The 27946-nt window shown below is 43.9% G+C and overlaps 1 protein-coding gene across 4 annotated transcripts in view; it reads right to left on the bottom strand.

The window, feature by feature from the left end:
- BRINP2 (BMP/retinoic acid inducible neural specific 2) overlaps positions 1–27946 on the bottom strand; it is a 388544-nt gene that overhangs the window by 334223 nt on the left and 26375 nt on the right. For 2 of the 4 annotated variants that reach the window (XM_063939715.1, XM_063939712.1), the window contains exon 2: positions 16727–17022. In XM_063939715.1, the coding sequence (XP_063795785.1) occupies positions 16727–16971 (245 nt within the window). In that variant the 5' untranslated portion in view covers positions 16972–17022. Of the gene's footprint in view, positions 1–16726; positions 17023–26463; positions 26487–26799; positions 26944–27946 lie in introns of those variants that run through there. The other 2 variants (XM_063939713.1, XM_063939714.1) reach the window with 2 other exon arrangements.

The raw sequence follows: 27946 nt of genomic DNA, 5'->3' as shown, positions 1-27946 counted from the left end.
GCCGGATGTTTCAAACACATAAAAAAACAGTCTAAGCAAATGCATCTTTCAGGACATATTTATTTTCTTAATACGAATAATAAGAAGCCGAAGCTAAGGAAGAGCTCATAGAATGTGACTTTAATAATTTATTGTGGCTGAGTAAGATGTACTTCTGTAATATTGCTTTCCTTATTTTCTCTTTCATCTCCATTCCACTCGTCTCCTCATTTCTCTCTTATTACTTGATCTTCCCTCTTTCGCATAACTCCTTTACCTTGTATCCCCTATCTGCGCCTACACTAGACTCTGTGCAGCTTCTCGGCTGTTGTGGAAGTAACTACTGCCCCCCAGAGACAGGCCCTTCCTGTCCCTCCTCCGTCACTCTGCTACCTCTGGAGAGACACAATGGCCCTCCTGGCACAAAGGTGGAAAGAATATAACACATCCATTGCAATCCCCTTCTCTCCATGGCACCCGGGTACTATGGCAACAGGTGTGGTAGAATTAATGGCACCAGATGCTTAGCGTGCCCACTGCTCAGCTGGCACCAAATTAGTTTTACTAGATGCTCCAATAAGATTGTACCTGCCATAAAGCTTATGGAGCAGAAAAACAGCACATTGTCTGCCTGTTTATTGCTAGAATTATAATAGATCTCCGGCACATAGTCTGCACTGACATAGGAAAGCCAGCTTCCTTTATGCATTGCTCCAAGACTTTTAATTCTGCACGCCTTGACATTTGGCTGCCGCAAACCTGTGTGCGGTGTTCTGTGACTTAAGCATCAGTGTGCGTGATGCTGTGACCACCCTACCCCCCACCTTTCCACCCCTCTGATTGCTGTGCAAGCCCCTGAGTTCTCCACACACCCCTAAAAGTCTATACTGCCCCCTGATAATGTTAATCCAAGCCCTTATCTATGAACACTGGTATGTGGCAGTTTGGTGATGGATTACAGCCAGCTTGACATTGTGAGGCTCATATCCCTCTGTGCGCTGATCTATGATAATGTGCTCACTGTGTACTGGTCTGGGACTGTGAGCTCCCTTTGTGCGCTGATCTGATTATCTGCTCCCTCTATGCAGTGCTCAGTGCATGCACTCATTTACAGCTATAGGCTCGCTGTGAGCAGCATTATTTTGTGACTATTAGTTTGCTGTGAAAATTCAGACTAAAAGATTTGTTTGTGCGCCTATCTGTGATTATCTAGAACTTTATGCACCAATGTATCAGTTCCCAGGGAGATATCAGTGGCTTTTCACTTGCAGTAAAAGCTTGCATGAGTCCTCAAAATGCTAGCTATTACTTATTGTATATTTATACTGGTGGGAGTACCCTGTGTGCACTGATCTGTGGTTATTATCTGTGGGTCTTATTCGGGTTTGTTGGCAAACTAAAAAAGCACACTATTGGGCAAAACCATACTGTACTGTAGGTGGGGCAGATGTAACATGTGTAGAGAGAGTTAGATTTAGGTGGAGTGTGTTCAAACTGAAATCTAAATTGCAATGTAAAAATAAAGCAGCCAGTATTTACCATGCACAGAAACAGTATAAACCATCCAAATCCTCTCTCTGCACATGTTACATCTGCAGCACCTGCAGTGTACATGGTTTTGCCCATTAGTGTGCTTTTTTGGTTTACTAACAACCTGAATAACCCCCACTCTATGGGGCTGATTCTGTGTCGGACACTGCATCTATGAATGTGTCTTTTGCCGGTACTGCTTCTGCGACTTTATGCAAATACCGCTACAAGGTGTCCCCTGGTGTACATCCGTGCATCTGCATGTGCAAGGCCTGAGACACCCACTTTGATTGTCTTTAGATGCTTCAATACCACTTGGTGCATCTTTAGATGCAACCATTAGTTGCACCATCAAATACTTGCATCAGCCCCATGCTAGGTGCAAATTCTCCATCAGAGTTCTCACCTACTTCAGCGACACGCCTACAACAGTACCACCCTACTGGTCTATGGGCCTGATTCAGACCTGATCACTGCTGTGCATTTTCGCACAGCGGGCCATCAGGCCATAACTGCGTATGCGTATGCACCGCAATGCACATGCGCGTCACCAAACAACAACAGGAATCGCCGGTCTGCGACAGGTTGGTGAGAAAATTTCATTTGCACGGGCGTTCGCAAGGTGATTGACAGGAAGAGTCCGTTATTTGGTGGCAACTGACGTTTACTGGGAGTGTCTGGAAAAACGCAGGCATGCCCAAGCGTTTTCAGGGAGGGTGTCTGACGTCAGCTCTGGCCCCAATCAACCTGTTCTCATCACACTGTAAGAGTATGTCCTGGGCTGCGCACAGACTGCACACACTGGATTTTTGCAGCTCGGTGTACACAAGCGATTGCACACTTGCACAGCAAATTAACACTCCCCCTGGGGCGGCGACTATCTAAACGCAGGACAGCAAAGTTAGCAGCCCAGTGATCAGGTCTGAATCACCCCCTATGACCGCCAACAACCTATGTGTACTGAGCTGTGACTATCATCAACCCACTGGCGTATTTATAATGGGTGCAGTGTGTGCAGTGCACACACTGCACCCATTAATAGAAATACTTACCCTCCGGAGTCCCGCGGTGCAGCAGTAGTGCCACGCCATTTTCCCAGTGTTTCGCGTATGCGCAGTAGGTAAATCACTGGGAAAATGGCCGCTGCGCCATTTTCACGGAGATCTGCGCATGCACTGTAGACTCTGGGACAGCGCTAGTGTCCCCTAGGGACCCTAGTGCCCAGAGACTAAACAGCGCTGCCGGCTAGAGAGGAGGGGGACCAGCCGGAGCCCGCACACGGGCCTCCTCCTCTCTAGAAACACCCCTGCAACCAACCTATGTGCAGTGACCTACCGTATGACTATCACCAACCTATGTATACTGATCTGTAACTATCACCACTCTATCACAACCCTACTTCTACTGATCTATGACCATCAATAGCCTATGTGCACTGATCTGTAACTATCTTCAATCTGTGTGTACTGATCTGTGACTATCACCAATCTGTGCACTGATTTGTGACTATCACCAATCTGTGCACTGATCTGTGACTATCACCAATCTGAGTGCTCTGACTTATGACTATCACCAACCTATGTGCTCTGACCTATGACTGTCACCAAGCTATTTGCACTGATCTGTGATTATCACCAACCTATGTGCACTGAACTGTGACTATCACCAATCTGTGTGGACTGATCTGTGATTATCACCAACCTATGTGCACTGAACTGTGACTATCACCAATCTGTGCGCACTGATCTGTGACTATCAATACTCTATCACCGCCCTATTTCTACTGGTCTATGATGATCAACAACCTATGTGAACTGATCTGTGATTGCAACCAACCTATGTGCACTGATCTGTCAGTATCACCAACCTATGTGCATTGAGCTGTGACTATCACCAACCCATGTGCACTGACCTATGACTATCACCAACCTCTGTGCACTGATCTGTGACTATCACCAGCCTATGTGCACTGACCTACTGTGTATCCGGGTATACACTGGAAAACCTCCCCTAGTTAGCAATCAGCGCTATATCGCTGTACGTTTTGGAGGTAATTGATGGTAAAGGTCAAATGAGTCAGAAATATATATTTTTACACACTGCGGTTTAGCTTCACCAACAGTGTCACACAAATGAGTCAAAAATATGTATTATTATTTTTATATCACACCCTGTTGGTTACAGTGTCGCACAAATGAGTCAGAAATATATGTTTACACACTGCGGTTTCGCTTCACCGACAGTGTCGCACAAATGAGTCAGAAATATGTATTATTAATTTTTATATCTCACACCGGCGGTTACAGTGTCGCACAAATGAGTCAGAAATATATATTTTACACCCTGCGATTTAGCTTCACAGAGTGTTGCACAAATGAGTCAGAAATATATAATTTACACACTGCGATTTAGCTTCACCGACAGTGTCGCACAAATGAGTCAGAAATATTTATTATTACACACTGTGGTTTAGCTTCACCAACAGCATCGCACAATGGGGGTCATTCCGAGTTGTTTGCTCGTTGCCGATTTTCGCTATATTGCGATTAGTCGATTACTGCGCATGCGCAAGGTTCGCAGAGCGCATGCGCTTAGTTATTTTACACAAAAGTTAGGTATTTTACTCACGGCATAACAAGGTTTTTTCATCTTTCTGGTGATCGTACTGTGATTGACAGGAGTGGGCGTTTCTGGGCGGAAACTTGCCGTTTTCTGGGAGTGTGCGAAAAAACGCTGGCATTTCTGGGAAAAACGCGGGAGTGTCTGAAGAAACGGGGGAGTGTCTGGGCGAACGCTGGGTGTGTTTGTGACCTCAAACCAGGAACGAAACTGACTGAACTGATCGCAATGGCTGAGTAAGTCTCGAGCTACTCAGAAACTGCTAAGAAATTTCTATTCGCAAGTCTGCTAATCTTTCGTTCGCAATTCTGCTATGCTAAGATACAGCTTAGCGTGTGCAATGCTGCTAAAAGCAGCTAGCGAGCGAACAACTCGGAATGAGGACCAATATGTGTATGAGTTAGAAATGGTAGTTGAACACTGCGGTTGACCTTCACCAGCAGCAGACAGAGAGAGCACCCCCTTTTCAGGTACGGCAGACAGAGAGAGCACCCCTTTCAGATACAGCTGACAGAGAGAGCACCCCTTTCAGACACAGCAGAGAGAGCACCCCTTTCAGATACAGCAGAGAGAACACCCTTTCAGATACAGCAGACAGAGAGAGCACCCCTTTCAGACACAGCAGAGAGAGCACCCCTTTCAGATACAGCAGAGAGAACACCCTTTCAGATACAGCAGACAGAGAGAGCACCCCTTTCAGACACAGCAGAGAGAGCACCCCTTTCAGATACAGCAGAAAGAACACCCTTTCAGATACAGCAGACAGAGAGAGCACCCCTTTCAGACACAGCAGAGAGAGCACCCCTTTCAGATACAGCAGAGAGAACACCCTTTCAGATACAGCAGACAGAGAGAGCACCCCTTTCAGATACAGCAGACAGAGCACCCGCCCCACACCAGACTACACAGTACTGCGAAGTACACTTTCCACAGACGGTGTGAAGATGGCGCCAATCACCAGGGACTTTTATAGAATCCAATGACTGCAGAAAGATGACATTCGGCCTCACTTTGGAATCCAAGTAAGGTGGGTAGTCCTGAGCCGGACTCGGATCCCGGCTCAGATCTCAGTGTTCGGGTAACCGGACCTGCTCATCGCTAGCAGTAACCTATGACTATCACCAACCTATGTGCACTAATCTGTGACTATTACCAACCTATGTGCACTGACCTATGTGTACTGATCTATGACTATGATCTCCATAGGTCATCTGGTTTGTGACTATCACCAACCTATGTATACTGAGCAATGACTGGCACCTGTCTACGTCTACTGATCCGAGACTATCACCAGCATATGGGTGGGTACACACTATGCCGTTATTGGCACGATATGTAGTTTCCAGACGAATCCATTCGACCCGCTGCACTTTAATGAAGGGTAGAATGAGGGATTGTTCGTTAATTAATTCTGGTGTGTACCTCCAATATGATATGTTGGTAGGCATATTGGCCAGGTACACATCATTCTGATGGCCTATCACTTACCTTTGACAATCACCTCCATGCCTACTTCTATTGATCTGTGACTACCACCAACTTATGTGTACTGATCTGTGACTATCACCTTTTTCTGTGCACTGATCTATGACTATCACCCTCTTCTGTGCACTGATCTGTGACTACCACCTCCTTTTGTGCACTGATCTGTGACTATCACCCCTTTCTGTGCATTGATCTGTGACTACCACCTCCTTCTGTGCACTGATCTGTGACTACCACCTCCTTCTGTGCACTGATCTGACTACCACCTCCTTCTGTGCACTGATCTGACACTACCAATCCTTCTGTGCACTGACCTGTGGCTACCACCGCCATGTGTGCACAATTCTGTGACTACCACTTCCTTCTGTGCACTGATCTGTGACTATCACCTCCTTCTGTGCACTGATCTGTGACTATCACCTCCTTCTGTGCACTGATCTGTGACTACCACCTTCTTCTGTGCACTGATCTGTGGCTAACACTCCTTCTGTGCACTGATCTGTGACTACCACCGCCATGTGTGCACTATTCTGTGACTACCACCTCCTTCTGTGCACTGATCTGTGACTACCACCTCCTTCTGTGCACTGATCTGTGACTACCACCTCCTTCTGTGCACTGATCTGACACTACCAATCCTTCTGTGCACTGACCTGTGGCTACCACCGCCATGTGTGCACAATTCTGTGACTACCACTTCCTTCTGTGCACTGATCTGTGACTATCACCTCCTTCTGTGCACTGATCTGTGACTATCACCTCCTTCTGTGCACTGATCTGTGACTACCACCTTCTTCTGTGCACTGATCTGTGACTAACACTCCTTCTGTGCACTGATCTGTGACTACCACCGCCATGTGTGCACTATTCTGTGACTACCACCTCCTTATGTGCACTGATCTGTGACTATCACCTCCTTCTGTGCACTGATCTGTGACTACCACCTTCTTCTGTGCAATGATCTGTGACTACCACCTCCTGTGCACTGATCTGTGACTACCACCTCCATGTGTGGACTGATCTGTGACTACCAGCTCCGTGTCTGATCTGTGACTACCACCTCCTTCTGTGCACTGACCTGTGACTATCACCTCTTTCTGTGCACTGATCTGTGACTACCACCTCCTTCTGTGGACTGATCTGTGACTACCACCTCCATGTGTGCACTGATCTGTGACTACCACCTCCATGTGTGCACTGATCTGTGACTACCACCTTCTTCTGTGGACTGTGACTATTACCTCTTTATGTGCACTGATCTGTGACTACCACCTCCTTCTGTGCACTGATCTGTAACTACCACCTCCTTCTGTGCACTGATCTGTAACTACCACCTCCTTCTGTGCAGTGATCTGTAACTACCATCTCCTTCTGTGCAGTGATCTGTAACTATCACCTCCGTGTGTGCAGTGATCTGTGAGTATCAGCTTCTTGTGTGCATTGATCTGTAACTATCTGCTCCTTATGTACATTAACATTTGATCCCAATCCTGTGTGCGCTGAGCTGTCACAGAGCCTGTACTGCTCTGTTAATTGCAGTTCCTGTCCTTGTTATTGCTGGCTTTCTAATCTCAGCCTTTCATTGTACCCTGCTGCACAGTCCTATCTCTGCAGCTGCAAATCCTCCATGTGTACAACTCTATAAATACTCTATTCTTTGCACAGTGATTTACTTTCATGCATTCTGTGATCCACTGCTTATCAATATGCAGCACAGGACACTATTCTAACATGTTTCTGACAGGTTGATCTCCCTGTGATCTGTTTAGTGATTAATGGCTTCAACTATTACCTGCACTGGCTGGTAACACTGCATTACATACTCCCAATTGTTGGGCTTGTCAGTAAATGTTTTATCCCTGGCCACCTATTTCCTGAGCGTGCCTCAGTAAATCACATTTTCCTGTGTACATTGTTTATTACATACAACTGCCCATTTTTTTAATTTTGGGAAGCTTCCATGTGCAATACTTTTCAGTGCCAGTTCCAGAATTGTTGTCCGGGTAGAGTATGTGTAGTAACGCCATGTAATATCCTGCCTATTATGAGTTCTGACACTAAATTAAGTTCATATTGTTTGTTGGCGCCTCATCTTTATCCTCAGGGAAGAAGAAGAAGAAGAAGACATTGGAACGGTGTTTATTTCCTCTATCACATTAGTACAATACATTACTCCTATAAAGTAATTTTCCATGTAAAGGGTACCTTGGACCTAATTCAGACCTGATCGCTCTTCTGCGTTTTTGCAAGTCTGCAATCAGATAGCCACCACTCGTAGAGAGTGAAAACCCGCCCCGTGCAAGTGTGCGAATGTATGTGTACGTCGCCAGACAGCAGACAGCTGCAAATCTATTCGCAACTCCCTCACCATCTAATGATTTTTCCAGCCTGTGCAGTCTGAGCGTAACCCAGGACTTACTCCTACAGTGCGATACAAACAGGCTGATCGGGGCCGGAGCTGACGTCACACACCCTCCAAGTAAACGCTTGGGAACGCCTGCGTTTTTCATGACACTCCCAGAAAACGGGCAGTGACCACCCACAAACGTCCGCTTCCTGTCAATCACCTTGCGTACACCTAACAATTGAAATTTTCGCACCATTCTGTCGCTGTTTGGCATCACGTCTGCATACTCATGCACAGTCATTCGACAATTAGCCGCTGTGCGATTTCGCTCAACAGCGATCAGGTGTGAATTAGGCCCCTTGATTCTGCAAAAGTCATCCTATTGACAGTATTGGCCGAAAGCCAACCTCAATCACCTATAAAAAATAAATGTATAAAAATCAGTTACCCTAAATGCACAGTCTCTACCCGTTGCAGCTCAAAGAATATCTTCATAATTCCCTTCTGGCTGTGGCAATGACATGAGCATTATCATAGCCCCACCCTGTTCACTTAAGGGGCTGGGCAGGATCTCCTGGGGGGTACCCTGCTCTCCCAGGAGACACAGGGAGAACTTCATGAAATTGAAGTGTCTCCCAGACCTTCCAGGAGACAAGGCAAGTACAGTATGATCTTCTTGTCCAACAATAACAAAACTAATTTTTAATTTTGGGCACAATAGTGGTGTTTCAATGGCTTCCTGCACTTAGGTGTCTATTTACTAAGCCTTGGAGAGAGATAAAGTGGATGGAAATAAAGTACCAACCAAACAGCTCCTAAATGTCATTTTTCAAACACAGCCTGTAACCTGGCAGTTAGGAGCTGATTGGCTGGTGCTTCATCCCTGTCCACTTTAATTCTCTCCAAGGCTTAGTAAATAGACCCCCTAGTAGCAAATCATGTTGCTCTGAAAATCCTTTCAATGCTGTAAAAGTAGAATCTACTGTGAGTTCCTAACAATCAAAGGGACTCTGAGTGACAAATGAGTTATGTGACTGGGCAGAGCGGGATGAGCTTGCAATCTGCTTCACAAGCACAATGGGGTCTATTTAATAAGCCTTGGATGGAGATAAAGTGGACGGTGATAAAGTACCAGCCAACCAACTCCTAACTGCCATGGTACAGGCTGTGTTTGAAAAAAGACAGGAGCTGATTGGCTGATACTTTATCTCCATCCAAGGCTTACTAAATAGACCCCAAAGTCTGGCACAACACCTGAGGCAAAGTACAAGGGCTTTTCTGTGGCTGAAATGAATTCAGCAAAAAATAGCTCAAGCACCTTCTTATCCAGAGATAGGCAATCATTGGTACTCCAGTGGCGGAGGTACAACATAACCCAGCATGCCCTGCTACAGTTTTGCTGATAAGGCATGATAAAATTGTCAGTTCATGCTGAGATGTTTAGTTCCACAGTAGCTGGAGAGCCACATGTTGCCTATAGGGGTGAGCGGGTTCATTTTTCCGAAAACTGAGCCCCCCCTCCTAACTGTGTAGATCCGAGGCGGATCCAAGTCAGGCTCGGTTTTGCGTGCCTGCCTCTGATGAGAAAACAAGGCAAAACGTCATCATCCCGCTATTGGATCTTGCAGGTTTTGGATTCTTTATAAGGTTCCGCGTGTCGCCGCCATTTTCACTCTGGACTAGGAGAGTATATACACAGGACGTGTACTGTGTGTGCTCTGTGCTGCCTGTAAGAAAAATGTAAGGGGGGGCAGGAGAAGGGAGGCAGGAGAGTGTTCCTTTGGTTCTCTCTGTGACTGACTGTGTGTGCTCTCACTGCTCTGTGCTGAAAAAGGGACGGGGTGCAGGAGAGTATTGTAGAGCAGAGGTGTTGTTTTGCAGGAGGAAGGGGGCAGGAGAGAATTATTGTGGAGCAAGGGGTTGTGTTTTGCAGGAGGCAGGAGAGTTCAGTTGACCTGTGGCTTTGTGTGTTAGGGCTCTGCATAGTAGTGCACTGAATATAGCATACTGTGTCTGTGTATAGGTCAGGAGTCAGGACCAGGTGTTCTCTGTCTATAAGGGTCTGTGTGACTGTGTACAGTCATGCGTCACACTACTGCTGTGTGTGTGTGATACAGAGAAATACAGTAAATATATTTCTAATTGGTGCGTCACTTCGTGAATACTAGTAATAACACTACTGCTATATATCCTCTGTCGGTGATACAGAGAAATAAATCTATTTCTAATTGGTGCATCACTCCGTGACTATTAGTAATAACGCTACTGCTATGTATCCTCTGTGTGTGATCCAGAGCAAAAAATATATTTCTATTGGTGCATCACTCAGTGACGACTACCAGTACTGCCGTACACTACTGCTATATATCGTCTGTGTGTGATCCAAAGCAAAAAATATATTTCTACTGGTGCGTCACTCTGACTAGTATAGCGACTGTCGTACACTACTGCTATATATCCTCTGCCAAAAATATATTTCTATTACTGTATGTATTTGAAAGGGGTGCTTTGTGTGCTGTATCTGAAAGGGGTGATCTGTCCATCCATCCAGAGGCTCCGCCCCAGTGTAAAATTAAAATAATAAAAGCTAAAAACAAAAAGCCTTAAATTATAATTATAAAAAAAAATCTATTTTTTGTTTGTGCTGTGCCCCAGTGTACTATACAGTTTTTATTTTTATTTCATAAGTACTGTGACACTGCCACTCTGACCGCAGTATATTATTTCCTACTCAAACGCATTGTGCGACACTGTCAGTATTATATATATTTCTGATTCATTTGTGCAACACTTTAACCACCGGTGTGTGATATAAAAAATACTTCTACATATTTTTTACTCATTTGTGTGACACTGTAACCGCAGTGTGTGATACAAAACATAATATACAGTATATATTTTGATTTAAATTAATACTTTGTGCTGTGTCATCCCAGTATACATCCAGGGAGTACAGCTGCTCCGTCCATCTAGGGGTGTTCTGTCAGTCCACCCAAAATAAAAGACATCTTTTCTGATATATTTTGTGCTGTATCCTCCCAGAATACATCCAGGCGTGCTCCGTCCATTTCAAGGTGTGGTGTCTGTAGCTCATATTCTTATTTTAACTTATTGTCCTATTTTCATAACTCTTCCCATCACCACATTGTAATTTATTAAAATGAATAATATTAATAATAATTATAAATTAAATAAATTTAAATTAAACAAATATAAATTCTCCACACTCATATAATGAACTTTCTGCATATTGAAGATATCCTAGAGGAAATGAAGAATTTGATTCTAAATAAATAAAATAAAATAGATTAAATTAAAATGAATTGAAAATTAAATAAATGAAATCTAAAATATTGTCTTTTTTTAATCTTCTTTGCCTTAATCATCGTTTTGTGAAATGAAATCTTGAGCCTTGCCTAATGTGTCTTTTTTTAAATACATTCTTTTTTTAAATATTTTGTCCTCCCAGTATATACATCCAAGGGCTGCTGCTGCTCCGTCCAGCTACCTTGGTGCAACCTTTAGCCTAAACTGGATAAAAACAATATTGTGAGCTGTGAGATGTTCAGGATAGTCTGTCAATGAGTGGAAATTAATGTTATTGAGGTTGATAATACTGTAGGAACAAAAACACACCCAAATTCTGTTATTTTAGCAGTTTTGATGATTTTTTCGATAAAAATCCAGATTCAAAACCAATACCAAAACCCGCAAGGGTGGTTTTGGCAAAACCAATCCAGATTCAAAACACAAAGGAGATCAGGAATTTTTATTCTCCACAACAGATGCCTCCTCTTGAGGAAGTAAGCCATACCGTACACTCACCCTTACATATATACAAACCCGTACACCTATTAGAATCTTGTAGTACTAACAACATGATGTTACACTACAAATGGCAAATACTTCAGTGATGGGACTAAGGCACTTTTCTGAAAAATGCTTTGGGCTGCACAACTGGTGGTGGCAACAGGAGGACCTTAAAGAGTATTTGCCACCTAAGCATGACTATACATTAAACAGAACAGATATCATGTAATTTTATTATACACCTTACATTTGTTATGTTTCACATCTCTATACTGTAGTTAGAAATAAATGTACCTTTGTACATAAGTGTTCTCTGCGCTCATTGAAAGTGTTATCCTGTTTGAAAAACGAGCTAACCTGCATTGATGGAGCATGTTCTCTCACTAGGGTATGCTACACTATTACTCTAACCTAATATGCCACATAAGGTCGCTGGGAACAGAGATCAGTCAGCTACAGTAACTCCATATACGATATACTTGACAGGCAGAACACGCAACCAAGGCCTGCAGCCTCAGCCAGCAGTAGCAAGTGCTATCTGGATGAGGTAATGTAAAAGCGACAGAAAGAAACAAAATGCTTTCTGACATAAAAAAATGATCTCCAGGAAGGATGTTAAATACAGCCATGGAATCACCTGGACTGACCAGAGTTATCAGGTAGGTAGTTGGAACACAGAATGGACTACATACTGTAGTGTGGGGCAGCTAGGGCATGTAAAAAAATGATGCTAGTGCACGAGCAATGTCTCTGGCTATCGAAAACAGTTTAGAAGATATAGAGAACAGGGCCCACAGACTGAAGGATCAATTTCCGAATTGACGACGACATTTGCTACGGAGGTTTGCAAGTTTCTGCCTCCATCTTGTGACCCAAGTAATTTATCATTTGATTAGATATGTAGAGGGAGATTTACCTATCTTGGAAAGAGATAACGTGCTGAAGTTGTTTGTAGTAACTAATCAGCTTGTGTCATTTTTCCTAGCATAGCCTGTAAAATGACAGAAGCTGATTGGTAGGTACTTTATCTCTCTCCAAGATTTGATAAATGTCCCCCATAGTGCCACAATGCTGGTGATGGTCCTATGCATTGTACTGCAATTATAGGCAATGTTCTGGTGGCACTAAGAAAAGAAGGCTCTCTTTGGCCCGTGGGAACATAATATCTATGCGTGTTTGACTTAAGGTCAATCTGAACACCACGGTCAGAGGCGGATTGGCCATAGGGTTCACAGGGAAGATTCCCGGTGGGCCGACGCACCCACGGGGCCTGTTTTGTTTGAGGACATGTGGTCCTTTTTATAGACATAATGAATAAGATGCAAAATAATTTGCATATATGAAAATGACTTTGCCACTTAGCCTGTGATTGCAGATGATCTAGTGTATGCTCTGTCTGCCTGCTTGGCTGACATATAAGATTGAGTGAATAGTGATTGGGATACGGTTGGTGTAATAAGCAAGAAAATATATCTTTCTAAAGAATGATATAGTTTCCTAAATTCTGAAGGTGTATCATATAATGTGCTCATAATATTTAATTTTATTTATTTTTAACTTCCCCCTTGATGCTGGGCATGCCCACTGTCTGGAAAGTTTTGGGGGGAGGGTGCTGCTGCCATGGCCCATGGCTAGACCTTACACCTCTGGTGCTGCCCATGTGGGGCCACTAGTACAAATTTTTCCAGGGACGCTTTTTGTTCCCAATCCGCCCCTGACCACGTTGTACACTGTACAAAGTTTAGTCGTCATATCCCTGAAAAGTGAAAACATCAAATTTTGCTGAGAAATAAAAAAATGGATAGTAATTTGTGCTTGCAAAAAACAATAAAGACTGCAAATAATAGCAATTGGTCTGACAATCAGCAAGGCTACTCTTACCGCAGTTGGCCACTGTCATCGGGGAGCAGAGTATCACTAAGCTGACCAGTAAAAAAAATAAATTGTAATTGGCTCAACAAAATTTTTTTCATGGCAGCTATAATAAAATCAATCTTATCTGGCCAATTAAAAAAATGTGCCTTGATGCTCTTAACGTTACAGTGAACCTGCATCTTTGTGGAAAAAAAGTTCTTCCTACCTTCAGTTACTAAATCTCTTACCATATGACCAAACTAACTTCTCCTTTCAAGGTGTCAAGGATCAGAATACAACAAGAGAAATCCGAGGCCTTTAATCTTACTTTAGATGTATCCACTTGTAAACTGATTAAAATCAATTTCTCTTTTAACCGACCAGAGAAAAACTTGAAATCTCTGGGTTAACCTGTCATATACGCTGAGTGGCTTATATAATGAAAATTGCTTCCTGATGTTCTACCACTTATCTAAGGATTCTGTGGTCAAGGTTGAAAATCTCTTGGATAGGTAGAAGCTAGCTGGATACAATTATGATTTAGGTAAAAAAAAAAAATCCTTTTATTTTGTTTGTTATACCCCTTTTAGACCGCATTTGGCGGGTCGCACTCGGGAGCCGTACAGGGGTGCTTCTCTGGTGAGACCTGCCTGAGCTCCTTTCACACTGCTGTCCTCAGCCTGGCATATTGCCGGGTTGGTGACGTCAGCGGTGATGTGTGCGGAGGCGGCGCTTGGAGATCAGATGATCTCCAAGCGCTGCCCGTCTGTACAGTGTGAACGGGAAACAAGTTGCATCCACCTGGCAACCCGTTCACACCACACAGCGACCTGGGTTGGCCCTTAGGGCCTTATTCAGAGTTGATCGTTGGCTAGCTGAAAAATTCGGACATACAGTAGCTACTTAATCCCAGCCACTTTTTCTGACAACACGGATTCTACTTGTTAACAAGCCAACTCTGCATCCGCGGAAAATAGTCGAAAATAGACAGTTTTTGTCAAAAACACGTGGATCGGCGTGTAATTCGACAGTCAAAAAATCGGCACTTTAATTGAATGGGTCAAATGTAAAATCGACCTAAAAACGGGCAAAAAGTGCAGATTTTCCAACTGTCGGAAAATTTGGCACTAATTGAATACCCCCCTTAGTCATATGCAATTCAGTACTGCCCAATCGCACCGTAATGTATCTATACATAAAAATGAAGCCACACTCATCCAACCTGTGGCATGGCTGTACGGGAAAGCACGCCGCGCAGACGTGTGTACGCTGAGCTGCGGCTTAGTACGCCGCCCATGTATCCCTGTACTTAGATGCACATGCGCGTAATATTTGTGAATACGGCATGTTGCAGGCTAGATGAGCGTGGCTGCCTACATCTGTAAGTTTATTTGTATGTTTATCTTGCATCCCACTATCACCTCAAGAAGCATCGCAGCTGCATTATTCAGATTTCTTACGTGTCATTTCCTTTTGGAATATTACAGGTAGGTATATTCCTGTTTGATTTATAAGGCAACCAACCTAAGATACGATTGGGCTTTTATTACATTATTTATAAAAAAGTGACTTTCATATTTGCTACTAACAATATCAAGCTACACCTGACGCTGAAATTGGGGCTGTAACTAGGGGTGTGCAAGCTGTACAGTCGACCACGGTGCAGAGATCTGGCTAGCCAGGTGCCGTTCGAAACACACTGTGGTACTGCCCAGTGCGTGCTTTGGGGGTGATTCAGACCTGATCGCACGCAGGCGTTTTTTGCAGTGCTGCGATCAGGTAGTTGTCGCCTACAGGGGGAGGGGGTAATCGCTGTGCAGGGGTACGATCGCTTGTGCAGAGAGCTGCACAAACAAAAGTTTGTGCAGTCTCTGCACAGCTCAGGACTTACTCAACCGCTGCGATGATCTGGCCAGGAGCTGATGTCAGGAATCCTCCCTCCAAACGGATGGGCACGCCTGCGTTTTTCCGGACACTCCCTAGAAATGGTCAGTTGACACCCACAAACAGCCTCTTCCTATCAATCTTCTTTCGATCGCCGGTGCGATTGCTTTCTTCATTAAAGCTGTCGCTGTCCGAAGATCCCCGTCACCGGCGCCCGACGTGCCTGCGCATTGTGGAGCATGCGCAGTTTAGACCCAATCACACTGCTGCAAACAAAGCTAGCGCATGTCTACAGGGAATGTCCAAAAATGTTCCATTTCTGGATATCCTACACACATGATAAATAGAAACTATTTTTTTTTTAAATTGAAAAACAGCAATAAATCAAATTGTGGAGGTTATTTACGTTGGATTGCAGATTCTACTAAAAAATAGACTGTGCAATCCTTTCTATCGCCTGCTGAGGCACGCCCATCACAGGGCAAGGCCACCCAGCATGTAGAAGGTTCTGCCCAGCGGCTGCGACCATAATTAATCTCCGTTTTCCCTGCGCCACCCACGCAATGGACCGTCACGACCCTGCCCCGCGAACACCTCTACCTGTCAATCAGGTATAAGTGTTTACAGCCAATGTGATGCGATCGCCTTGACCAGGCTGCGCACATGCAGATGCCGGGAACGGGGATATTGCGGTAAGCGAGGTGACCTGAAAAATCCCTTGTGACTGACATCTTTCTAGCACAGATTAGAAAATAAAACCAAACATCTTATTGGTTGCTATGGGTTACAGCAGCCATGCACAGATTGAACATTGATGTTTATATGCTGTTCTTCATATTATAGTCTTTGCACTGACTTATGGGGAAGATGTATCAAACCTTTGAGAGAGAGAAAGTGGAGAAGTTGCCCATAGCAACCAATAGACTTTTAACTGTCAGGTTTCATACATTTCCCCATAGGCTGTTATGACCTTTAAACTCACCTTCTCACGCAGGGGCAGATGTACTAAGCCTTGGAGAGTTATAAAGTGGAGAGAAAGGAAAAACCAACCAATCCGCTTCTAACTTTTCAAACACAGCCTGTAACATGACAGGAGCTGATTGGCTGGTACTTTATCTCTCTCCACTGTATAACTCTCCAAGGCTTAGTACATCTCCCCCACAATATGCAAAAACACAACTCATTGCACAATCAAAGCAGCAGTGAATGAACACTCACCTGTGAACTCGATACCTGGTGGTATAGCCTTGTTGGTATCGCTCTGCAAAGTCCACATACTGCTGGGATCCATGAAACGGGCCCCTGTTGCTAAGTAACCAATCCAGTGACGCCTGACCAGGTGAAGTGGCCGTGCCATGTTGCCTAGAAAGTGTCGCTGTGGCGGTTGCCAAACAGAGCATTACAGACAACCAAGTCAGCACCAGCCATGCCCAGTCAGAGCGGGTGTACGGGTGCCACCTCATGCTTCTCGGACGCAGCGAAATGCTTCATTCTCCCCCTCACACCCTCTCTCCCTGTGAAGGAACACAAGAACATAGGCATCAGCAGAGAGAAAATCATCATTAGCAACAGTCATATTACATCTAACCTGTTTCCATCTTTATAGAGCATGTATTCTGTTTACTTACTTTCAGTAATCAAAAACTGACAATACCAATAGTTCAGAATTTGCTTCCCTTGAAAGTTAAAACACCCGCCATTAACATTTATTAAAGCAGTGGTGGTTACCATAGCAACTGCTGAAGGCAGCAACAAAACAAATTTGTTTGAGGAAAACGCGTGCGTTATTTTATACAAAAAAAGCCTATTAATATAATTAGCTTCCTTGTGAACGCTCACTCACCTTTAAATTCAAATTTTCCCTTAATTGCTTACTGCAGACAGCAAAAATAAGTGTTTTATTACATTACTTGGGTTCATTAAATTTCCTCTCTATTCGAGTGCTTAAAAGATCTAGTCCATGCATCAAACCTGTTAAAGATTTTGTGTAGGTGACGATATCTTTCTGAAGGATCGCATTAGGTATTTTCATATATTAATGCTTACCAGTTTGCACTTTGTGAACAATATGTCTGAAAAATAAACTATTATAATTTTTAAAGCTTAATGGGCCATAATTCTATTTATGAAGTATCATATTTTCATCTGGTGTTATTGCTCTTATCCCTTTGTCTAGGTATCACATAATTAGACAATTACATGAAAGGGTAGAAAAAAATCAATTTACACGTAGGTAGTAGGTACAGTACTTTACAATGAAATGGATATTAAGTATACAAAATGCTACTATGACTTTAAAAGAAAAACACTTGAATATGAAGTGTTTTGTTTTTATTTTCCTGTTGAAATCCATGAAGAGGTCGAAGGCATTAGTACATCTCAGCTATATGCATTGCCAGCATCAATGGGGGTAATTCAGAGTTGATCGCAGCAGCAAATTTGTTAGCAGTTGGGCAAAACCATGTGCACTGCAGGGAGGGCAGATATAACATTTGCACAGACAGTTAGATTTGGGTGGGTTATATTGTTTCTGTGCAGAGTAAATACTGGCTGCTTTATTTTTACACTGCAATTTAGATTTCAGTTTGAACACACCCCACCCAAATCTAACTCTCTCTGCACATGTTATTATCTGCCCCCCCCCACCCCCCCTGCAGTGCACATGGTTTTGCCCAACTGCTAACAAATTTGCTGCTGAGATCAACTCTGAATTAGGCCCAAAATTGGGTCATTCCGACCCAATCGCTCGCTGCAGTTTCTCGCAGCGCAGCGTTCGGGTTGGAACTGTGCATGCGCCGGCGCAGAGTCGGTCGCTGGGCAGGAGGGGGCTAAACGGTGGGGGGGGTGGGCCGCGGCGGCTGCGTGACATCACCCGCAGCCGCTGCGGGCCGGGGAGTGACGAGTGGCTCCCGGCCAGCACGCTAAAGCTGCGCTGGTCGGGAGCTACTCTTGAAGTGCAAAGGCATCGCCGCTGTACGATGCCTTTGCACTTCTGCTGGGGGGGGGGGGGGCTGGCACTGACATGCGGGGCGGACTAGCCCTGTGCTGAGCGTCCCCCCGCATGTCAGTCTGAATGAACGTAGCTGTGCTAAATTTAGCACAGCTACGATCAACTCGGAATGACCCCCAATGTCCATTGTATTTATGTTACATTAGTGAGGCAAATAAGACATACATTCAGTACAAATACTGTAACTAGGGTTTATTTCAGATGCAAAATCTGTGGTGTGCTTAACTGGGCTATTTGGCACGATTTGACGAGGGATGGACTTTAGTTTTAGTGTCAATTTTAAATTCTTCAATTGTAATATTCAAGAAATGTATCGGAACAATTCTTGTGTTATATTTTTTACATTGTGTTCATAGCCCATTTGTTGGTTTTAGGATAAAGGTCAGAGCTACTGTACAGTTTGCTGTGTTTGTTGTCTTTGGCTATACTTTAAGCCTGATAAACACCTCAGTGTTCTTCTACAAACTTTGGAGTGCCATGCATCTTTATACAGTATTTCTAATAGATGTGTAGGTTGACTAAACATCTATTACAAATAATATATAAACATGGCATGTGTGAGAAATTATTTTTAATAAACATTTTAAACATTTATTAATAAGTGTCCATTGGCCTTTCTTTTAGGTGTCTCCTTGTTTGGTGTAATTGTCTTTTTTATATCCCAAGGAACTTATCTTTACATATGGACATTACATTGGATAATTCCCTAAGGATGACTCTATTCGAGAACCTGTTGGTGAAGATATCAAGACCTCCATCTGACTTCATATCTCCCTTTTGATGTGTCTGTATTGAGACTTTTTGAATTAAGCTGTATGATTATTTTAGATGCTAAGTTTGAACCTTTAAATAGCATTGTGTGCCTCCTTGTATCTGCTATATGTATGTTGATGCTTGAACTTCTTAACAGAAGGGCTACTGATAGGGGCTGTATTAATTTTAACTATAAATTAGTGTTGGATAAAGGTAAATACAGGTTGAGTATCCCATATCCAAAATGCTTGGGATCAGAAGTATTTTGGATATCGGATTTTCTGTACTTTGGAATAATTGCATAATATAATGAGATATCATGGCGATGGGACCCAAGTCTATGCACAGAATGCATTTATGTTCCATATACTCCTTATACACACAGCCTGAAGGTCATTAAATATAATATTTTTAACAACTTTGTGACTTTATTTATTAAACAAAGTTTGTGTACAATGAGCCATCAGAAAACAAAGGTTTCACTATCTCAGTCCTACTAAAAAAAAAAATCTGTATTTCAGAGTATTCCGTATTTTGAAATATGACACATGGAAGCACACGGAAGCTGACACTTTATCGTCTTTTACTACAGTCGAATCTGCCGCTTTACACTATTGCTACTACAAATCCCATCCCTGGTGTAAATCTTTGCTCATGAATGTACAAGGACTGAGGTACCTACGTGCCATGCCCTGTGTCGGACTGGGGCATGAAGGGCCCACCGTGGGGATGCAGTTATAGGGGACCATACTTAGAGGTGTGGCCAGCCTACAAAGGGTGTGTGGCCAGCCTCCACAGAGGCTTGAAATACACAATAGTTCAGTGTAGTGTAATGCAACATATCTACCATGTATAATACAAGTGCACAGTCTGGAACCTGATCCCTAGAGGAAGGAGTGGGCCCTCAAGCAGTGGGGCCTACCAGTGGTTTCCCTGGTACCCATGTGGGCCAGTCCAACCCTGGCCATGCCTATAGACGCTACTTTACCATCTAGCATGTAAAGACGCAAACATCGGTCCCTCCATCAGAACTTTGACCAGCTCTATGGCAGGTGCTGTTTCCCCGTCTGAGTGTGGCCTTTATGTAAGCAGTGGAGCATTTATGTATGCAACAGCGTCACACCCACGACCCTCCCATAACACACCAATAATGCGCTATCTCTGCATGTGACTTTTTTGCAACCTCCCTGTTACCTCCTAGTAACGTCCCATACATTGCCTCTTCCTGCGTGCACCTAAATCGCTACTGCGGCTTTGCAAGCATGCAACCGGATCACATGTGCCATGCAAATTTTTTGAGGTTTTTTAAGCATTTGAAGTAGATAAAATTCACACAACTCTGAATATAGGCATTGTGTGCAAAGTAAGCCCTTTATCTTACAGCAAGTCTATTCATTACAAGTGTTTTGGTACAAATAACAATGGTCTGCCAAAGGGTATCCAGGTGGAAAATGATAGAGATCCACTGCCGTAAAGCCTGACATTGGATACAGGAGCATCTACTGTAAGACACGGCAGACATTACAAGTGATTAATTAAGGTATCAACAGGCTTAAGCAGCACACACACCTGCTACATCTGCTGGATTTCAGCCAGTACCCTATGTGCTGTGGTGCCTGTGTCCCATAACAAATGTATAGTATTATGCAGATGCTAACTAGAACATCAGCTGATTGACTACTGGAACCTAGTTGCCACTTCTGGTTCTATCCTCTTATCCAGTTCTATCATTCCAATTCAGTGATTGGGCCTAGATCACCAAATCACTCTTGAGATACAAGATTTACTATTCCAGGTCAAAGTGCAAAACTCCTCATTGCAGTGTTAGATACAGTATCGTGTTACCCAATCCAGTTCTAGTAGCTATTCCGGTTCCAGGACCTCAGATCTGTTCTTAAGATTCAAGTAACCTGGAACCCAATCAAGTTCTATAACTTATACCCACATTTAAATTAGTTTATTTTTTGTGCATTTTTTGTTTCAAATAATTTTTTTCCTGTGGATGCAGCAAATGCAGGGGTACAGACAAGAAAACTAAAAGGAGAGCTTCCAACATGGGGAATTCTGTGAAATCAAATTTAATATTGAGACATTATCATGTTGAAAAGAGTGATTTACGGACCAATATAGTGAAACATAATATAATAGGCACTATACAGTTACTCTGAGACATCGGAAGGGAAATGGGAGGCGGGAGCATAAGAAAGATGCGCATAATAGAATTAGAGAGAATAGGCATCCCAGTAAAAATGTATTAATACAGCTTTGGATGTGCATTATTTTGGGGTGGGGAGTTAAAAAGGTAGAAGTCAGGCAGAAATTAACGGGTTGGGATCGGGTGACCAGCTGCCGGGATCCCAGCTGTCAGCATACCGACACCAGGATCCCGGTCGCCAGATTGCCGGCGGGGGGAGGGCGAGCACAACAAAAACCCTTGCGGGCTCGGTGGCTCGCTACACACGCCACAGGTTCTATTCCCATTCTGTGGGTGTCGGGATTTCCAGCGGTTGGGATTTCCGACATTGGTATACTGACCGGCAGGATCACCGGTAACATGATAACATCCCGTTATTAACAATATGGGGTGGCTGGTGCTCTCATAAGGCCACAGCTAACAGCCATATTTATTACTAAAATTAGTGTGTTTCACTCTACTCAGGTCACCTAGCCTAGCTGTCTGGTGTGAGGGAAGAGATTTACAACGATTATGTTCACTGTATGTTTGTGCTTTATATCTAGATCTGCTGTAAGACTGCCGGAGAAGGGGGCAAATTGCTTTTGGTGTGGAGTTTAAACGCCGGCAACTGCAGCCCAGTTTGCACCCTTTGCCCAGCCCGATTCCTACCCCTTTTCGATTAAACTGCTTGCTACACTACGGGCTAGCGAACACTTTTCAGCAAGATCCGGCTGCTGTAAAGTACGACAGTGTCATGTGGATTCGCCTGGCGAATCCGTCGGCATTGATTGAATTCTTGAGTACATTATCCAACTTCCTTGTTCTTTTAATACATGACCCATATTGAATGACTGCGCTTTCGTATAGATTTGCAAGTGCGAAAATATGCAAATGCCAGTTTAAACATTCCCTTGTGCACTACCATGAACCAAACTGAGCGAGCCCTGTGATGACCACATTGCATATCTGAGAAATGCTCAACAACGCTGCTGGATATGATCTCTCCATCACTGATGAACCATCGGTCCCACCATTGGATACAAAATCAACTCCTTGAGCAACCCCTGTCTAGCGCAGTCTCCCTTGTAGCTTTCTCAAAATATGGCCACTCTAGCTGCATTGCTGCATAAGAAATTGAAACTGCATGCCGAAAAACGCCCCATAAAATGCCCATGATACCCCACAACATATCCATGATACTCCCATAACACGCCCATGACACTCCCACAACACGCCTATGATACCATAACACGCCCATGATATGCCCATAACATGTCATGACACTCCCATAACATGCCCATGACACTCCTATAACATGCCCAGGACACTGCCATAACACGCCTATGATATCCCCATAACACGCCCATGACAATCCCATAACACGCCTATGACACCTCCTCTTTTTTGAGATGACTTCACGTTATCTCCCAGTTTCCACCCAGAAAAGCCCATAGTTAGCAAACGCTGTCTCAAATCACAACGATGTATGTATATGTGTGCACATCACACACCTTGGTTCATGTGTATTGGTCAGGGTCACTGAATGCCTTTCTGCTGTTTCATCTTGGATGTCATCTCGCCACCTCAAACTTAATATTTCCAAAACAGCGTTACTTATATTTACACCGGCCAAGAGTAGTTACCAACCTGATATCTCTATCACTGTTGAGAATTCAGCAATCAATCCTACGCCTCAAGCTCGCTGCCTAGGTGTCATCCATGACTCTGATCTGTCCTTTGTTCCCCACATTCAATCTATCTCCTGCATTGATCATTGCAATAGTCTCCTAACTGGTCTTCCCAAAACAAGACTCTCACCACTACAATCCATTCTGAATGCAGCTGCGAGGCTAATCTTCCTTGCTAGACGTTCATCGTCTGCAGATCCACTCTGTCAGTCCCTCCATTGGTTACCTGTATTCTACCGTATTCAATATAAAATACTTTTACTCACACACAAGGCCAATAACTATACCACACCAATTACATCTCTTCGCTCATCTCAAAATATCTCCCAACCCGACCTCTCTGCCCTTCACAAGAACTACGTCTCTCATCCACACTCATTACTTGCTCCCATGCACGACTGCAGGACTTTCTTCAGGCTGCACCCACTCCGTGGAATGCCCTACCACGCACAATAAGACTCTCCACTAGTCTCCAAACCTTCAAACGTTCCCTGAAAACTCACCTCTTCAGGCTAGGTTTTCACATTCCAGAACCGCTCACTCAACCTTCATAAGCTTTCCTCTCCGATTATATCCCCACTGTACGGTCCACACATATCCTCCACATATTTTCTCTTTCTTCACTTTCCCTTCTTTCTGACCATGGTTCATCATTGCTGCGATGTGATATCATGCAACCCACCTTTGCAATCCGGTGGACGAATATGCAATAGATAGTTCCTTTCCTTAGTATCAATGCCTATTTCCCTATAGATTGTAAGCTTGCAAGCAGGGCCTTCCTACCTCTATGACCGTTTACCAATGCCGTTTCTAGCAGCGGGCGAGCCGTGCAACCGCACGGGGCGCCCACCGCGGCACTTTGCGGGTCCTTTTCCCCCTCCTCCCCCTTCCCGAGTACTCCTGTTCGGGGGGCGGAGGTTCGTGGAATGACGCGGTTGCGTCATGACGTCACGACGCAACCGCGTCATTCCACGAAACTCCGCCCCCGAACAGGAGTACCGATGACAAGAGGAGGGGGAGCCAGCTGGAAGGAGGAGGCGCGGGCCGAAGAGCGGGAACTAGAGCCACTTCATACTGTGTGTACGTAGTCTCTCTCTCCCTCCCTTCCTCTCCCCCCACTTGACACTTGCCTGCCGTACTGGATAAAATTGGGACTCTTGTGTGCAATACTATGTAAAATGGGGACACTTGCCTGCAATACTATGTAAAATGGGGACACTTGCCTGCAATACTATGTAAAATGGGGACACTTGCCTGCAATACTATGTAAAATGGGGACTCTTGCCTGCAAAACTATGTAAAATGGGGACTCTTGCCTGCAATACTATGTAAAATGGGGACTCTTGCCTGCAATACTATGTAAAATGGGGACACTTGCCTGCAATACTGTGTAAAATGGGGACTCTTGCCTGCAATACTGCGTAAAATGGGGACACTTGCCTGCAATACTATGTAAAATGGGGACTCTTGCCTGCAATACTATGTAAAATGGGGACACTTGCCTGCAATACTGTGTAAAATGGGGACTCTTGCCTGCAATACTGTGTAAAATGGGGACACGTGCCTGCCGCAATGTGTAAAATGGGCGCACGTGCCTGCCGTATTGTGTAAAATGGGGACTCTTGCCTGGAATACTGTGTAAAATGGGGACACTTGCCTGCAATACTGTGTAAAATGGGGACACTTGCCTGCAATACTATGTAAAATGGGGACACGTGCCTGCCGCACTGTGTAAAATGGGCGCATGTGCCTGCCGTATTGTGTAAAATGGGGACTATTGCCTGCTGTACTGTGTAAAATGGGGGCTCTTGCCTGCCACAATGTGTAAAATGGGGAAACGTGCCTGCCGCAATGTGTTAAATGGGGACACGTGCCTGCCGCAATGTGTAAAATGGGGACACGTGCCTGCCGCAATGTGTAAAATGGGGACTTTTTTTTTTCCTGAGGTGGCCGTGATGATGAGATCAGACGAGGCCACGCCCATTTTTTTTTTATGTCAATGGGGGGGGGGGGGGCGCATTTTTAAATCTTGCACTGGGAGCCAAATTGGCTAGAAACAGCCCTGCTGTTTACCTTTATGACTGTTTGTTTATTATCCAGTTTTGTTTTATCATTGTTGTGTCCAATTGTAAAGCGCAACGGGATTTGCTGCGTTATATAAGAAACTGTTAATAAATAAATAAATGTGTGTACAAATAATCGCTCAGCTGCGCAATCATCGGCACTGCAGTCACCTCTGAACTGGGCCCTAAATCATTTACCAACTGATTCAGATGTATTGTGCTATCTGCATAGGCAAACAAGTTCTTGTCTTTATTTATGAACATTTATTTACACATATTCTACATCTTTTTGTTTGTGTATATTTTAGACATTCATAGCAGTCCCTACCCCACTGCAGTTTACAATACATAATTCCTACCACATGTACAGTATATTTGGGTAATTCTTTAATTTAATTTTTTTTTTCAGAAAGCAATTAAACTACAGGTACTGTATGTTTTTGGAGTGTAGGAGAAAACTGGATACAGAAATAAATGCTAATATGGGAAGAAGGTACAAACACCACACATAATGGACATTAGTGGGATTCGAACCCTAGACATCAGTCCTGTAAGGTAGCAAGCTAACCAGTGCTCTACCAAGCTGACCACTATAGCTTAATGTCTACGTGAAAGGTCTCTTGGATTCAGAACCCACAGTTAAGGAGATATGAACTGGAAGAAGTGCTGACAGTAAAATCTGACTAATGGAGGCAAAAGCTAAAGCTGGGTACACACTGAATCAATGTGTACCTAGAAGATATGGCGTCCGACAGTCTGACATATGGTATCCACGGTACACATCAGAACAATGTAATGAAGGACGGAATAATCCCTCCTTCATTACAAAGCATGCAATATCATTTGGTTTGCTGCACAGCATGGCCTACTGAAAGATATTGTAAAGGACATTTCTGGCTCATATCACTCCAGTGTGTACCCAACTTGAAACATTTACAGTATAATATCATATGTGTAAAAATAATAATCAATTCTATGGTGAGAGAAAGTGACCTAGAAAAGAAGGCAAAATGTGATCCAAACATCCACCAGTTGTAAAGTGTGTAGAGAACATTAAATTCATGTAGGTAGGCTCTAGCATGGAAGGTGGAGGTATCTAGAGAGCCATCCCTGACTGGCTCCTGAGCTACGTCAAGATCTCCCTTGACTAAAAAGTAGTTTTGGAAGTCAGCAAGTCTGCACTAGGAAGAAGCAATAAAGTATGCCCGACCTTCACAAAAAATGTTTGCAAGGGTAGCTTTGCCTGTAAAAAAGAAGCAACCTACCCTTCTTATCCTTCAGCTCATCATCATCATATGCAGAATCCACAGCGTTGTGCAAGCAATAGACACTGCAAGCCTTTTATATCAAGTTTCCAGTACCAGTTCTCAAAATAGCTGTTGTTCATTAAAGGATAAATGTTATCCTTGCAAAAACAGAATCTGTTTGTTTTTTTCTTACGTTAACCTCAGAATACTGTAGTTGACCTTTTTTGAATATTTTAGTTCTGTTCACATTATAAGATGTATGAATAGTGTGGGATTTTCTGGTAGTACATGGAAGAACTCACAAAAGTGATATGAATTGAGTGGTGGGTGGAAGAAAATAATAGTGGGCAATACCTGAAACACACGTATAATGTGGTGCTGGAAACACATTCGAGAATCTTTGGCTACAAACACAACTAGAGCCTGGTGGTAACTGTGGCAAGGTGCCATAGGACAGAAACCACATGGTAGTCCTCCCGGTCCATAGTAACAAGTTAGCTGTGGTACACACCTAAAGTTCCATATCTATACAGTATATATGAGTATGCAGAGTAAAGTGTACAATTAACTAATATTACAGAGCTAAGTTGGAAATGCAGATACCTCAAACTTGACTACTCATCCAAAAGTTGAGGGAGACTCCCAGTTATACCCCACACCCCTGCCAAAGTAAGAGGATCTCCCATATCCCATCCACTTTCTAATGAAGTGGGAAGGATGGGGAGATAATAGCTGCACAGAAAACATGGAGAGATAGAATAAGTGACACTTATGTATGTTTAAAGTCAGGGTTGAAAATCCAGGGTGGATTCCACAGCCAAAGGGCCCCATCCCTTCCTATAATGTCAGTTTCCGGACAGTGCACTCAAATTAAACATTGTTACTCTATTAGAGGGTCAGTTATATGGTCTCTAATGGCTGGCCAAGGCTAAAACGGGACTGAGTATCAACTTGCAGACAAAGCAGATTGCATGCTTACAATCTATAGGGTAAGAGGAGTTTAATATATGTGTGACACTCTGGAAAATTGTATATACCCCTTTAAGAATGGAAAGAACAGTGTTTGCAACCTGGGGAGTGTTTGCTGGTACAACAGAGGTTAAAGGACAGTCCAGAGTCCGGTCATGTGTCCTGTACTGTTGAGGTGGCAAGAGCCGATTGGACAAATAGAGTAAGTGCAAGCAGAGCAGAGCCTTGTGGGAAGAAGGAGGATGAGTTGGAAAGAAGCAACTGATGGAGCTGGACATGTTATGAGGAGCGGAGCAGGAGAAGCTGAATCAGAGCAAATGGGTGGTTAAGTAGGGCGGTGGAGAGCAGATCTGCAGAGCTAGCACAGCGGAGTGCTTCTATGAGTGCAGAGAACCAGTAAAGCAGGAGTGAGATGTCACAGCTAGGGACTGGACACCGCCATGCCTATGCAGAGGCGCGGATGCCACAACCATAATTACTACAGATTACTACAGAGAACATTGCGTTGCTAGAGATCCCAAGATACCTTTGC

The sequence above is a fragment of the Pseudophryne corroboree genome, chromosome 9 (genome assembly GCF_028390025.1).
Source record: "Pseudophryne corroboree isolate aPseCor3 chromosome 9, aPseCor3.hap2, whole genome shotgun sequence".
NCBI lineage: Eukaryota > Metazoa > Chordata > Amphibia > Anura > Myobatrachidae > Pseudophryne > Pseudophryne corroboree.
This window is presented reverse-complemented; position numbering and strand designations above follow the sequence as displayed.